A 15,204-nucleotide genomic window follows, 5' to 3' on the forward strand; every position below is an offset into this window, starting at 1 on the left:
GCCTGCCCTGCTCCCTTGGACTGCAGGGAAAGAGGAGGTGGCTGGTGTGTTGAGGAGAACACGCCAGCCCCAGGGTGCTGCTTCCTTGGCTGTGTAAAGGAAAACCTGCATCTGGGATCTGTTCAGAGGGAGAAATTCTCACAACATCAGTGCTTTGTGGGAGTTGGACTTGTTCTCTTCTTTAAGCAGGACTTATCCCTGGCGTTAGTACTACAAATATTATTATTATGATGTCAGCAGCAGCTTTTGCAGCTTTAGTTTGTTCTTCTCCCCACAAAGTCCTTTGCTCTGCAACCTGAAGACTCTCCTGAGCTCTGCCCACATCTCCCGGGCGAAGGGCAGACAAGGCTACATGGGTGCTTGGTTGCAGGGCTCCGCTGGCCTCACCTGCAGCACCGCATCCCAGCATGGAGGCCCTTCATGTTTAGCAACAACTTTCCGTGCGGCTGTGTGCGGCAGGGATGGAAGGATGGATGGGGCAGGGAGGGAAGCCAGAGAAGTCAGTAGATGGCAGAGTTGGTTTAGCATCTGCTCTCTGTCATGTCTCCTGCAGGCTCACAGGGATTTAATGCTGGATTTGTCATCAAGATGACACCCCAAAGCTTGGGCCATTGCTGCCTGGTCTAGGAGCAAGGTGTGGCTCGGGGTGCTGCAAACCAGCTGTTCGGGACAAGCATTCACACCACGATGCTGCAGCAGCGGCAGCGCTAGCACCGTGCGAGGAGAGAGCTCCTCGTGACGCCTACGTGCCTGGCTCAGAGCATCACAGCTTATGGTGCCGAGACAAAAGCGCTGTGGGTTACCATTGCAGTATCTATTGCATGCCATTGAAGGTGACGCCACTTTGCTTTTGCATCGGTTTACAAGAGATTCAAGAGCGTTTTTTCTGCCTCCGATCGTGCGTGCATCGACTTGGCTAGGCTCTCGGTCTGGGTGTTACTAGAGAGCAGTGGTTGCATGTGGGTTTCCACACGAGCACAGATCCCTCCTGCCCACAAGCGTTGCCTTCTCCATGGGGATGGACTGTCCCAAGCAGGGGCTGAGGATTTTCTCCTCAAAGCCCCCAGGTCAGAGCAGTGCTCCTTGTCTGCCCGTCACCCCTTTGGCTGCTCACCATTGCTGACTGATCTTCTGCCATCACCAGCAGTGTCACCCTCTCTTGCTCACCCCAAGGGGATCCCAGTGATCCTGAGGGATGAGCGCAGCCTCCCAGGGGATTCAAAGGTCAGCAGAGGAGAGGTAGAAACAATAGTGAAGGCTGAAAGGAGATGCTGTGAAGAGCCATGGAGGTGATTCTCACAGTGGTGAAGAAAACCCTATGAAAGCATTATGGAGGTTGATGCATGTGACATTTTGAAAAAAGATGAGTAATTTGCATTGATATTGCCTTGGCAGGGGTATTGTGGTTTAATGGAGGAAATAAAGGCAGAAGATTAAACTGGTGAGTGTCAGATCAACCCTGGGAGATTGCGCATCTCTTGATAATTTCCAATTGGGATCCAGATGATTTGCTGCAAGATGTGTCGGTGCCACACAGCCCCGATGAGATAACCAGGTATGGCCCACCCGGGGCTCAGACAGCACAAGGGCTCTCTGCAAACCTCCAGCTATGGAGGAAAAGGCTGAACAGGATGGCCGCTGATCTGGGTTCTGTCTCACCCACCTTCCATGACAGAATCCACCCAAAATCCTTGGGGTCCCATCCATCCCAGTGCTGCACATGACATCACCTCCTGAACTTTGACCAAGAGTTGTGAAACCTTCCTTAGGGCACAATGCAAGCCCTGACCTATGGGCATGTCCCAGCCATGTGGCCGGGGACCCTCGCGGGCTGGTGGGAGCCGAGAGCTGGGTGGCTCTGCTGTGGCAAGGCTGAGTTTGGCCCCATAGAGCCCAGCAAGTGCTTGCAGGTGGCTGCAGCAGCAGCTGCTGAGGACTCAGCCCCATAGGGTGGGGAGGAATGGCAGCATCCCTCCTCTCCTCCCAAGGCTTTTGTTTTGTTTGTGAGTCCCCCACGGATGCAGAAGACACAGTCCCGGCTGCATTTTGGTCCTGTCCCAACGGGGCGGGCGGGGGAGGAAAGGGCAATGCAAAGACAGTTCTGGGACCCTCCCCACCCACCTCATTGCACCGTGTCGTGGGAGGCAGCCGCTGGCGTTGGCAGACCTGTAGCCTCCCGTGGGTTTTGCTTTTCCCCGCTCCTACCATCTCTTTTCGCAACATGAAAGGGCTGAGCCTCGCCAGGGCGTTTCACTGTGCCTTTGATGCTCACGGGCCCCCGCACCCTGTGCCAGGGAGAGCTGCTTTTGGCACTCAGCTGAGTGTGGGGGGATGCACGGGATGCTCCCGCTCCCTTCCGCTGTGACTCAGACAGCAGGGGCTTGTTTGGCAAGGCCAGGGCCGTGGGGCTCCCCATGGCAGGCTTTATTTTTAGGAAGCTGGGAGAAGTAGGTGCAGCCGTCACAGCAAGAAGTTTCTAGTGCAATTTGTGGTTTCACAGCTTCGGTAAGGCTCAGCATCAGCAGTTTAGAGGCTGGGTGCCCTCCGTGGCTCAGCACAGCAAGGCTGACATTGCCACCCAGATGTGCAGCCCAGATGTGGCACAAGAGCCATGTGCCCTTCAGGGCCCTCCATCCTCCGTGGGGTCACCGGGGCTTGTTTCTCTGCCTTTCCCTGCTCTCCAACCACCTTGATCCCCTTGGGAAAGGCTGGCTTGGGGTGGGTCCGTGGGGGGTATAGCAGGGCGGGGAGGTGAGGAGGGATGGAGGGAAGGGGGCACAGGAGACAATGGCCCTCAGAACGGGGTGGCTCAGAAGGACAGCAGCACCCCAATGCCATCGCCTGCAGCTCTTTCTCATTGCTCTCTGCTGCTCTGGAGGGTGGCAGAGAAGGGGCAGATGTTCCCTCACATCTCTGGGGAAAATGCAGTGGAGATGACACTCTACACCCTGCTCTGTTCTACCTGCTGAGCAGCAGGACCCTGGGACAGCTTGTGTTCATGTCTGCTGGAGCTTGGAACTTTTGCTGACCTCCGCATGGGTGTCTCCATGGCCAGGGGACAACAATGAGCGATGGGGCTACAGCCAGCCATTACCACCATAGTGGCTACAGCCACCACCTTCTGCTCTTTTCTTCCACAGAGACCATGTTGACACCTTTGTCTATTCCTGAGGCTGCTTCTAGCTGCTCTGGACTCCAAGAGCTTTCTCTCATTCATACTAAGATAGAAAATGAACGGAAACTACAACGCAACCTTTCCTTCTCCGGATGCTGGTGATGTTTTCTGTGGCGTTCTGGCTACGTCTGTTCCTTCTTCCTCTCTGGTGACAGGGTTGTCCTGGAGACACGAAATCTCAGAGGATGCAGAAGAGGGAAAAATCTAAAAAGTGACAAAGCAAATGGTGGAAAAGCTCAAATTTCCCTTCTTGTCTGTGGCCCCTGCACTGAAGGGAATTAATTCAGGTTTCTCTCATAGGTTCCCTTCTGCATCCCACCCACGGCATCACCGGCAAACTCCTTTTGTGACTCAGAATAAAATCCTCTTTTTGAATGTATTGTTCTTAGTACTGCAAAGCACCCAGCATTTTTTAATTGTAAAGAGCATGTGGGGTGAGCAGCACATTTTAAAGAGCTAGTCACAAAACCACAACAGGCACCCCAAAAAAAATCACTCTCTTCTCATCAGCTTTCACCTTGCTGCCTTCAGAAATGCTCCCAGCCTTTGATAAATCACCAGGGCAGGCAACCGGATATTTTCTCAGTAAACAAAACTCTGAGCACTGAGTACAAGTGGAGACAATTTGCTGATCAGCGGAAATATTACAACTAGGTCAATAGGAATGCAAGCGATGGATCACATTTTCCCATCATCTCACCCAGGGGTAATCTGGCTGGAGGAACCGTGCCAGTTCGGGTTTATAAAGCGGGTGGGTATGGTTACATTCAGAGGGTTTGGGGGTTGAAAGAAAACTCTGTTGGTTTCTCAGTGGTGGGCTTATCACCACATGAAGGTGTGACTTCACCTTCCCTGGGGTTATCCCATGTAGGCAGACTCTTCCCTTTGATGCTGGGTCCTCTCCCTGTTGTCCACTGTCTCTGTGGACCATGCCCCTCTTTCCCCAAGGCTTTTCCCCAAAGTTGTGTCCCCATTCACTACTATGCTCCCCCATGGTCCCACAGCAGCCGAACAGTCAAGGATATGCAACCATGATGCTACCTGTCCCTGGCACGGGATAACATGGGTTTGAGGATTTTGAGTCTGTCCCCCCATCCCTACCATCCATGTGAAGCAGTGAGATGACAACGGAGCATGTCCCCAGGGGCCCACACCACCACACACCCTGCAGCAGCTCTGTCCTGCTGGGTTGCCTGGCTCTGAAGAGCAACAGTGGTGGGACGGCCTGACGGAGCTCTGCCTTCCCCAGAGCTTGGTCAGCACCTCCTGGTAGATCTGGCACTACTGACATTGACTCTTGGCTTGAGCCAGAGAAGCCGCAGGACCTGATGGTGCGGGGTAGAAGAGACGGCTCCGGAGAGTTTGCTCCCTGGCAGTCAGGGCAGTCAGAGGCTGGATTGCTGACGTGGAGGAACATTTTCCTGAAGAGGAGCTGCCAGCCTGCCCTTCCTGCTGGCGAACCTCTGCCAGGATCCCTAGTGCCATATTTTCCACCTGATTTCTCCGGTCAGAGTGCTAGTGACTAGTGACTCTCAGTTTCCCGGTTTGCAGCACAAGCTGGACAACCCTCCAGTGATGTTTCTTGCTGGGTACCCAAAACTGGAGCCTTTTCCGATCCCCCTCACTGAACCCAGCAGCCCCTCCGAGGCTGCTGCCAGCTCTGGCCTCCCCAACAATGTGCCTGAAATGGGGCCGGTGATGTGCCTCAGGGTTTCCGGCGTTACCTACAGGTTCTTCTCATTTCGGTGAAACGGTAACGGGTGGCTATCCAGAAATGGCTCTGAAAAGGTTTCATCTGCCAGGGACAGCCAGGGCTCAGGAATAGCACTGCAAAACCTCACTTGCTGCTCTCTGTAACACTCACCGCTGTGGTTTCACACTTTATCGGTGGCCCCTCAGTCCCGACACTCAGAATTCTGGGAAAGTATCAAGAGATGACTTCTTATGTTGTTTTGCTTCTCATGTAGAGACTTCCCCCAAATGTGAGTGTTAAATTCAGAGGAAACTCTGAGGAGCCCTGGAAAATGCTGGTGAGCACCATGGGGCTGAAGTACAGGGCAAGGACTTTGGGGAGCAGGTGCTGATCTCCACTGTGGCCTTGTGGTCCTCAGCTGTGTGGAGTGTCCTTGAGGATGTCCACCACAAAATGGCTTTTTTCCTGTGGCAAACTTGCCGTGGCAGGGATGGTGTGTAGGAGCTAGGTGTCAAACCAGACCCCTTTGAGGAGACCAGGGATGGTCTTTTCAAAGATAATGCCACTTTTAAGATAAAAAGGAATAAAAGCAGTGGCTTGGCAGTGCCCCCAGACTGTGTGTAGGCTTGGTCCCAAGGGTCTCAAGACCAAGGGACCAGGTCCAAATCCCAGTGATGCCAAAGTGACTCACTTTTGCGACCCAACATGGTGGATGCCCAGCACTGTCTGCGTCACCTCACCGCTGCCAGAAGGATGCTCCTGTGAGGTCTGGGAAGCCCTGGTGAGCTGGACAACAAGGCAGACCTTGGTTGGCAAGAGTGTGTGGGCAGCCCCCATGGCATGGGCACCCAGGGACAGGGACCCCAGGAGCCACCCTCTCCTCTAGAAGGTATGAGCGAGACTGGGGGGCTGGCCTTGGAGCTGACAGCCCCATCCCAAAGCTCCTGGCATTGCAGAGGGGTGACAGTCCTGGTACAACAGGGGTTATATAGCTCCAAAGCACCAGCCAGGGCCTCAGCCCCAGGGTGTCCTCTGCCCAGCTGCTGAACTGCTGTCCATGAAGACCCTGGTGCCATCCCACACTTGTGATTTGGATGCTATATTTAGGAACACAGTGACCTGACAAGGTCAAACTCTGACTTGGTTGCAGAGATGTTTGTGCTTTGTTACCAGCTTTTGCATTTTCAGCTCACAGCTCTCTAACCACACAGGACAGGATGCGAGAGAGTGGGTAGATAGCAAAAGCGAACGCTGGACTCCATCCTGCAACGCTCTGAGCAGCCCCGACGAGGCGCTGGGTACCCTCCTCTCCTGGGGCTGCTGGTGAGCAGCACCCTGCTCAGTGCCCTGCTGTTTCTAGCAGGATCCAACCCTTTATTTGCTGCATGCACATCTGATAAGAGCATTGCCTTTAGCATGCTACTTTCAAAACAACTTTACATGATGGCTTGATGACTGACTTCAAACCAGCATCCCAGCCCCCCTCACAGTACAGCCTCACAGCCCTCCTCTGCACCCCAACAGAAAACCAGTTTTATCCTCCTTGCACGGAGAAAAGGTGGTTTTACCCTAAATAATTTTATCAGTGGTGCATGGCTGTGCAATGTCAGATGCTTGAAGAGCTTAGGGGCATCCCTGCTGCCAGCTTGAGAGGCGTGGGGGCATAGAGGGGACACGGGTTGCCCAAAGTTGCATGGAGGTGATGCTGGGAGGTCAGCAGCTGGAAGGAGTGCCCAGCAGCCCCAACAGCCCTTTTGATGCCTGAATGTATAGATATAGGTAACATGGGTAATTGGGACAGAGTCTGAGATGGTTTGTGTCCTTGGGTGCAGGGTGAGCACTTCATTAGGGTATCAAGAAAGCTGCTTAGAACTTGTGTCTCCAAAGTGATGGCCAAGCACCAAGACCTAAAGTCTTGCTGACTGTGGAGGAGCATGAAAGCTGTGCCCACACTGGGGTTGCAGTGCCCATAGAGCTGGTCCTTTCTCCAAGATCATCCAGCCTACCCAAGAAGAGACTTCATGCATGGGAAGCACAAGGGAAGGCCAGAAACCAGCACAACCCACCGGCCTCAGCCAAGTGTCTTCACTGCAAAATCATCCTTCTCATGAAGAAAACAGAGGCAAAAAGCCTTTCTTCCCCTTTTGGGAAGCAACTGAATTTCCAAGTGTTTCCTAGCCCCTGGCAGCCCACAGTGCTGTTCAGCAGCTCTGTCTGTGTATTCATGGTCTTCATTTCTTTGAAGACAACTTGCCATGAAACTTTCATCCACAGCAGAAAAAAACCACTGGGGTGTAGTCTGGGGTGTTTCGAGGGCAAATATGAATATATGGAATAAGAATCTCTCTCTGCTTCTGGTAGAACGGTAGGAAAAAGCATGGAAGTGCACCAGAGAAGAAAGTCTAAGCAACCTTTTTTTGTTGTGGGAGACGGTAGTGAACAAACCTACCCACTACGAAGATTTTTTTCCAGGAAGTGTAGGTTGCTGCAACATGTATCCCTTGAGCAGCGGGTGCTCACACAACAGTTCTCATGCTACTTGCAAGCAGCGCATTTGAAGGAGCCTCAGCAACGTGCACGGAGGATGAACGAACCCTACAGCCCTACAACACCCCGGCCCATCAGCAGCGCCTCACCCAGCACCATGAAAATGTTCATGGGCTTCCTCGCTGTATTTATTGTAGCACAGATGATTGGGACCGTACTCTTCTGTTTGTATCTTCACATGAAGATGGATAAGGTAAGTGGAGAAATAAGGTTGATTGTTAATGAGATTTGCCTTCAGCCGTGGCAAGATCTGCTCACCAAAAGGATGAACATGGTAGAAGATGATGCTGGCCCTGGATGGATGCAGGAGTGGCATTTATTACACCCGTGTTCTCATTTCTGCTTTAATTTGACACTAAGATGTACGCTGAGGAAGAAATCTCTTCCCTTCATTAACAAAACGAGAATGGATCAATCAAGAGGAGCCATTAACAGCAAAGCTGGCACCCAATGGACAGTCTGAGGAGAGGAAAGCATGGTTTAAACATACAATTTTAGACTATATTAAGCTTATTGGTGTTTTTTCTGGTGTCATAGCACTTGGCAGCACTGTGACACTAATCATGAGGATGGGGAGTCCAGGAATGAAATTTTTTTTGGTGTTTGCATGCGTGAATTTTGCCAATATCTCTTTCTGTTTAGGGGAGAAAAGAGTGGACCTTAGTACTCTGTCTTTTTTTGAAGGACAAAGTATCACTGATCCTGTCCCATACCTGGAACAATATTTACCAAAAAATTAGAAACTGAAAAGCTGGTTTTGAGGTTGCCATGACTGCAGCCACACTGCACAATGCTTAAAAGGACCGATCTAAAGCTACTTTTCTCCAATCCAGAAAAGACTACCAGCTAAAGAAATGAAATGTATCTAAAACGCAGAATGAGTTCTTACCAGATAAAATGATAAGATAATCATTACTGGTTTTTAAACGTGTTGTGTCAACTTAAATTGAAATGTAAGTGGGTATCTGATAATCTTCAAGGGTGGAGAGCAATCTTGAGTTAGAGGGGTTTAAAAGTTGAGGGAATGCAAAGGGACTTTGTCCCGTGGGGATTGCAGCCTGGGGCAAAGTGGCAAGTTGAGGGTCCCGGGTGGAGCCAAACATGACTGCACGGGGTCGTGGTAGAGGATCAGAGGCAGCCGAAGCACAGTTGCAGGTGGCAGAAAGATTTCATCTGCCCTCAGACCTCATGGCAAGGTCTGAAACCTGACCCTTCACATCCCAGTGCTGTCTGCGCTGAGCGCTCTGCCAGGCTGTGTGTCCTCATGGCTGTCTGCACTTCTCTTTCTGCTCAGCTAGATGCTGGGTTTTCAGAAAAAAAGGGTGTAATTAAAAAACCCCCAGTATTTTTATATATATATATATATGTATATATATTCTTTTTTATAGTTTTCTGGATTTTTTAATCTGCTTTTTAAATCTGAAGCTCTTGGCAGAATTCAGCCACAAGCCACAAGTCATTCTGGTCTCTTTGCAGCTCTTTTAGTCAATAAGCTAGTCAAGAAAATGCAGAGCCACCCTGTATGGGCAGGGCAGAGTGGGGCTGAGCGAGCATCCCAGCTGCCTGCTGGGGCTGCTGGGGCAGTAGCAACGAGCCCCAAGCCACTCACTGAGATTTCTCTGCTGCTGTCTATAAATGCAGGCCAGTGGATATTTGCCACCCGCCTTTTGGAAAAGGCAGAGTGGGAAATATAAATTAATTATCAAGGTGATAATAGAAAATAGGAAGGGAGCCTGAGCAATTCTCCTCTCATCCAGCGTTGCCAACATCGTCAGCCCCATGGGTGCCACTCCCGGCGGATGCGGGTGCAGATGCTGCACCGGGCGAGTGGTGTGAGCACCTGGTACCTGGAGTGTGTCTGCCTGGCTTGTCCCAGTGCTCAGCAACCGACCCGAGCTCTCCAGGCTGTGGTTTATCACTACCAGGAATACCGCTGGCTCCGCCGCCAGCCGTTGCAGGTTTCCCACTAACATCCCATTCACCCTCTCTTCTCTCCCTGCCGGCAGATGGAAGAGGTGTTGAGCTTAAACGAAGATTACATCTTCCTGAGGAAAGTACAGAAATGTCAGACGGCGGAAGGTCAGAAGTCGACATTATTGGACTGTGAAAAGATTTTAAAGGGCTTCCAGGACCTCCAGTGCAAGGTACACTGCTCTTAGGCAGATAAAGACTCTGCTGAATGTGGAGGGGGACTCCCAGGCACACACACAGCTTTGCCCCAAGTTTTTTCTAAAAACTATGGGTGCCCTTTACCTTGGGGATGCATAGCACATGACCTTTTTTACTCTATAGTCTTTTTACACTATATTGATATCATTGACAAATATAATCCATTTTTTTCTCAAGACAGTCCTGGTCAGAGCCTGTCCAGCTGTGACATGCTGAGGGATGCTTAGCGCTTGCGGTGGGTGGGAGGGATGGAGCTGCAGCCACCCTGGCTCTGCACTCTGATCCCACTTTGAAAAATGTTGATTTTCTGCTGTCTGGCACCTTTCACCAATCCTGTGGCAGGGGACTGTGAGGATGCTTATGGCCACCTGCCACTGGGAGCACTTTTACACCCACCTTGCCCAAGTGTCAACGACAGTGCAAGGCTTGGGCCAGGCGGCACGGCTCCTGGTAGCCGGCAAGGAGGAGGATGCTGTGCAAATGCCACCCTACGGGTCAGGGATGGCACCTCCAGCCAGTGCAGTGGCTCCTGGCATTTGGGTGCAAAAGAGCCAACCTGCACTGCAATGTCCTCCTGGAGTGGCTGAGGGCTGCCCAGCCGGGGGTTAGGCACTCTCAGCCTCCTCAGCCCTTGAATTCACTGTTTAGGAGGGGGTGTGCTGGCCAGAGCCGGCAGGAGAGGGACATATCTTCCTCACCGTCAGTGCCTGATTACATCATATGCCTCAGCTAAACCCTCAGGTTTGCATCTGTACCCAACCAACAACAGAAAATCATGTCTGTGATGGGCCCTGCTCAGCAGTCTTGAAAACCCCCCTTCTTTAGGGGCAGGGATGTGCCTGGCTTGCTGGGCAGCATCTACAGCCTGGCTCTTGGACATAGTTTTAAATGAAAAGGAGATTTTATTTTTTTAAATAAACTTTCCCTGTCACATCTTTGTAATTGCATAAAACCTAAGATCAAAAACCAGCCCATGGTCATATGTTATGCTGGAGGGGCTCTGCAGCTTCAGGTATCCTCTGCCAAGAGCTGGCAGGGCTGTTGGGGCTAAAGAGCACGAACCTAAGCAGTGACCAGAGCATCCTTTACACAGAAGCTTTCAAAATCATTGATTTGTACATCTTAAAAACCCGCACATATTTTTGCTATTGTTACAGGATGGGGAAGCCAGCAAGCAGCAGCCCAAGTTTGAAATGCAGAAAGGTGAGTTTCCTGGTGCCTCCACTGCACCCGCGGCTTGCTGGGGACAGGAGGAATAGCTTGGCCTGGGAAGGGGTTTCCTTCACCCTGCAACAGCCCACAGGTGCCCCAGAGCATGGAGGCAGGGGACGGGGTCAGGATTGGAGCATCCCCATGGGGGTAGGACTGTGCGTGGCGTGGGGCTGGCAGAGGAGGGCACTGGGCATGGCTGCCTCACCAGGGCAGGAGGCTCTGGGTGGCCTGAAATCAGAGAAAATGAATCTAAAATTAAATCTGTGGCCTTTTTGCACTGCAGGCAATAAGCACCATGAGCATCCCAATTTGATGCACAAGAACGAGACATCCGTGGCAGGTAAGGGGTGGGCACATCCAGATCCTGTTCCTGCGGCAAGCAAGGTGGCAGACCCACGGGCTTTATCCCTCAGAGGCTCCACCTCGAAGGCAACTAAACGTCTTTACTGAGCAGAGGCCAGACCCCACCCCACTCAAAGCTGAGGGGGCACTTTGGTGTCTGTGTCTTCTGAGGTGGATTTGGCCCATAGAGAAATATCAAGGGTTGGAGGAGCCACAGTCCCTGCAGAGGAGCTGTGCTGCCCAGGGTGGGACCGCGGGTGCCAAGGCATTGATAACACTGGCCTTTCTGATTTGCAGCAGAGAAGAGGCAACCAATTGCAGCCCACCTGGCAGGTCAAAAGAGCAACAAGTCTGTCTCAGGTAAGACAGAGCCTCTCGGCACTGCCTTGGCCAGGGAGCTGGCAGGGCACAGCAGTGTGCATCCCCCAGCCCAGACCCTGCCGTCCTACTCTGTGGCTATGTAAGGACAGGGAGAGGGACCCTACAACTGCCCCAAAACATGGCAAATCTCCCAGTGGTCACGTCACCATGGGCACCTGTGCCACAGGGAGTTTGCATACCCCATGCCAGCTATCCTCAGTAGGCTTATATATGCCTTCCTAGAAATACAGCACTATGGCTTAACATTTACAGCGGGTTTTTTATGAGTGGAAAACTTTTTCATATTTAAGGAAACCAACCTCTCACTTTTGGACTCAAAACTCAACACTTTTTCTCTCCTGGCCATGTCTTGCTGGGGTGGTTGCTGCAGGAGGGCTCTGTTGGCATATTGTATCTGCTGATGTAATCATCTTCTCACCTGTAATGGTCCTATAGCAATATGGGCTGGCTGATGGCTTTACAGCATAGATAGCTCCAAACTGATTTAGGCAAGCTGTACTTATTCACAGCTGTGGCCACATTAAGTTTGAGGAAATGCGTGAGGCCATTTGCATTTGTGCATCCTTCTGCACAGACCATGGTTGCTCTCACAGCTTCATCTGTCAGCGCAGCCTTAGCTAAGGGATTCCTTCAAGAGCAAGGATTACCAGAGAGAGTAAGAATTTGCAAGGTCAGACTCTCAATCTGGCAAGGATTTCACAGTCTGAGTACTTTTGATTTAATTCTAGAGTAACTGCCAGTAATTGGCAACTGCTCTTTCCATCTCTGATGCAGTATTTCACCCAGAGCTCAACCTACCTATGAAAAGCTTAGTGTTAGATAAGATCAAAGAAGTGAGAAACTCACTGCATTTTAAAACTCCCTGCTTAAGCACTTGTTGAGCCTATAAAGCAGGTTGAAATTGCCCCAAGAGCAGCAGCTGCCTGGGGCTCAGCCCTGCGCCTCGGCAGTTGGTCACAGAGGAAAGGTCCCCGTGGGATGCACAGGCATGGACCATGGGCTGTGTGGTTCCCCCAGGACCACCCATGTCATCCCACTGCATGGACTGGGACAGTTGAATTCGTTATTCCCCTTAGAGCCAGGTTGCCCACCCTTGCTACCCTCAGGGGTGTCTCTGTAGGCTGGGGAAGGTGGAGGTCCAAAATCCCTTCCAGAGGTCATAGCTGAGCTCAGCCCCTATGGCCATGGCTTCCTGGTCTCTGTGGTGACTTAACTGTGCTGACTCCAGTGGGAGTGCATGTTCATGAGCTACTCTGATGACACTGATCGTGCCCCAAAAGCCATGGCAGTAGCAGGTCTGCGTGGGTCTGGGTGGTCCCAGTGGTGGCAGGCAGCACTTGCCATGCAAAACCCTTTCAGCTCTGCACCGTGCAGGGACTGAAAACGTGGGATGTTTATTTTTGTTCCTCCTTGTCAAAAATCTCACCTTTTCTGGAGGCCAAGTGGAAGAGGAATTTTGGAGGAAAGACAGCACCCAGTTCAGAAAAACTATGTGCCCTGGGATGGGTGACTCTGAAGAGAGGAGCTGTGGTGTGGGTCTGGCAGTGCTTTGAGGGCTCAGAGGCTGTGCCACTGAAAGCAGTGGAGACAGCAACCCTACAGGGATGACACAGGGGTGTGCAATCCTCCACCCTAAGCATTACCACTTGGTTGGATGAAGGAAGATGCTTGCTCCTTCGCTTGCATCACCAATTCAAGAATGTCAAGGTTAATGGCCAGAAACACAAGTTAAACGTGTCCTGGCCTTGGGGAAGGAGACTCTGCTCCCCTGGGCTGGGGATGGTGTCCTGGTCAGGACCCACCCCTACACCCTGCAGCAGACAGAGGCTGTGATGCCAAATGTCTGTGGGGTGTCCCCCCCAAATCTACCTGCCAAACTGGTTGTCTCCTTTTCCCATCTCATCTGCCATGCTTTCCCCCTACAGTGCTGGAGTGGAGCACGACGATGTATGGCCCCATGAGCAACGCAATATCCTACCAGGAGGGGAAACTGAAGGTGAAGGAAGCAGGGCTCTACTACATCTACTCCCAAGTCAGCTTTTGCACCAAGGCAGAATCTTCAGCACTCTTCACCCTCTATATTTATTTGTATCTCCCCATGGAAGAGGACCGGCTATTACTGAAAGGACTAGACACACACAGGACCTCCAAGTCTCTCTGTGACCTCCAGTCCATCCGGGAGGGAGGTGTCTTCAAGCTCCGGGAAGGTGACATGGTCTTTGTCAATGTGACAGACTCAACGCTAGTGAACTACAAGCATGGCGGCACCTACTTTGGCATCTTCAAGCTGTAGTCAGGAGGGGGCCACCCCGAGATGGGGGTCCAGCCCCACTTTGTTGAGCAAAGTGGCTTTCCCTGTTTCCCGTATTTATGTTCCTCTGCCTCTTTGGTTTTCTTGTTCTTAATTTGTATATTTTGTTATTTATTAATGAGGGCCAAGGGGCTCTGAGAACACAAATGGAACAAAGTTTGAAGTTGTGGTTGTTTGCACTTTCCTTTTTTCTTTTGTTGCCAACGGTTTGGTACATGCTGGTGTTGTGTGTCTGGGTCCACCGTGCCCCATGCACCTGGCAGGGTGGATGTCCCCGTTATGTCACAAGAGCTTTATTTAGCAAGCTCTACCATCAACGTTTCTTTCCTAACAACGTAGGATGGCTCAGGGTGCTCCAGCCAAGCTAGGTTCATACATATCTCCTGTACCAATCTGCTTACAAAACATCAACGGAAAAACATTAAAAGGCTTAGGAACGTCTCCTCTAAAGGAATCAATCAGCCAAGCACTGTCCTTACGTGCTAGCTGCTGGTGATGCATCGTTGCCACCCTAACTGCTTTATCTTGAGAACCCCCTTTTTTCCACCCATGCCTTTCTATGAAACTCAACCAGCCTTCTTGCTTAGGGTGACACTGCCTTGGCCAGGTTCACACTTGGTGACAATCTCCTCGCATCAGAGGGGTGATCAGTGGCTAAGGAAGGACTACTGATTTCAAGCCAGAGTGCAGGTAAGGCACCAGTGGTGCTCTGGTCTTGGTGACCCGAATCTGCTCACCACACTGTCCTTCTCCCACTTCTGCAGGTAGAGGACCCTCTGCCTGTGGACCATTTCATTCCCCTGTGGAAGGGATGTTGGCTACCACCATCAAATTTGGACCTGCCTTCTCTCCTGAGACCCCTCCTACCCTAGGAGGAGGACCAGGAAAGCATGGGGGGGGGGAGGGGGAAAACCAACTGCTTCTTCCCAAGTCCTCCAAGGTGCATGTGCAGAGCATCTGGCTGTCCTCAGTGAGAACACGCCCACAGTGGCACTTTTCCTGGAGCTCCAGGAAAGCAGGACTGTGCATACAGGCAGGTTCTCCTCTCAGGGAGGGGTACCTGAGTGACACTGTACACTGGAGTCTCCTTGACCCTCTTCTTCAGCTTGCCCCACAGGGAAGGTGAGCTGAGCAACATCAAGGCACAAGGATGTCGATGCAGCATTTTTTAAAAGCATCTAAAGATGTCCAAATTTGCAAACCTGGTGCATTTGGTTGTACCGGTCACACTTGTCAGAGTGTAAAAGATTGGAAGCCAACAGGTTTGCAAGTGGAAGAGCTTTCAGATTTCAGCAATCTTTAGGCTTTGCTTGCCTGGAGGCTGCAGGTCTGGTCCTAACACAGTGCCCAAGTGCCACCACTGCTGGGATGGAC

At 51.6% G+C, this 15,204-nt stretch overlaps 1 protein-coding gene across 1 annotated transcript; it reads left to right on the forward strand.

The window, feature by feature from the left end:
• Window positions 1–7,452: 7,452 nt before the first annotated feature.
• On the forward strand, window positions 7,453–13,877 carry CD40LG (CD40 ligand). The gene is made up of 6 exons (XM_074915117.1): window positions 7,453–7,608; window positions 9,422–9,559; window positions 10,742–10,787; window positions 11,080–11,136; window positions 11,436–11,498; window positions 13,445–13,877. Exons 1-6 carry the CDS (start codon window positions 7,453–7,455, stop codon window positions 13,810–13,812), a joined length of 828 nt encoding a protein of 275 aa, XP_074771218.1. The 3' UTR covers window positions 13,813–13,877.
• The last annotated feature ends 1,327 nt before the right edge of the window (window positions 13,878–15,204 follow it).

The sequence above is a fragment of the Athene noctua genome, chromosome 11 (genome assembly GCF_965140245.1).
Source record: "Athene noctua chromosome 11, bAthNoc1.hap1.1, whole genome shotgun sequence".
NCBI classification, from domain to species: domain Eukaryota; kingdom Metazoa; phylum Chordata; class Aves; order Strigiformes; family Strigidae; genus Athene; species Athene noctua.

Bases quoted from the DNA above. Each gene is read 5' to 3' on its own strand.
- CD40LG (XM_074915117.1), top strand. From the start codon at position 7,453: ATGAACGAACCCTACAGCCCTACAACACCCCGGCCCATCAGCAGCGCC. The intron at 9,560-10,741 runs GTACACTGCTCT...CTATTGTTACAG, and splicing joins TCCAGGACCTCCAGTGCAAG to GATGGGGAAGCCAGCAAGCA. The intron at 11,137-11,435 runs GTAAGGGGTGGG...TCTGATTTGCAG, and splicing joins GAACGAGACATCCGTGGCAG to CAGAGAAGAGGCAACCAATT.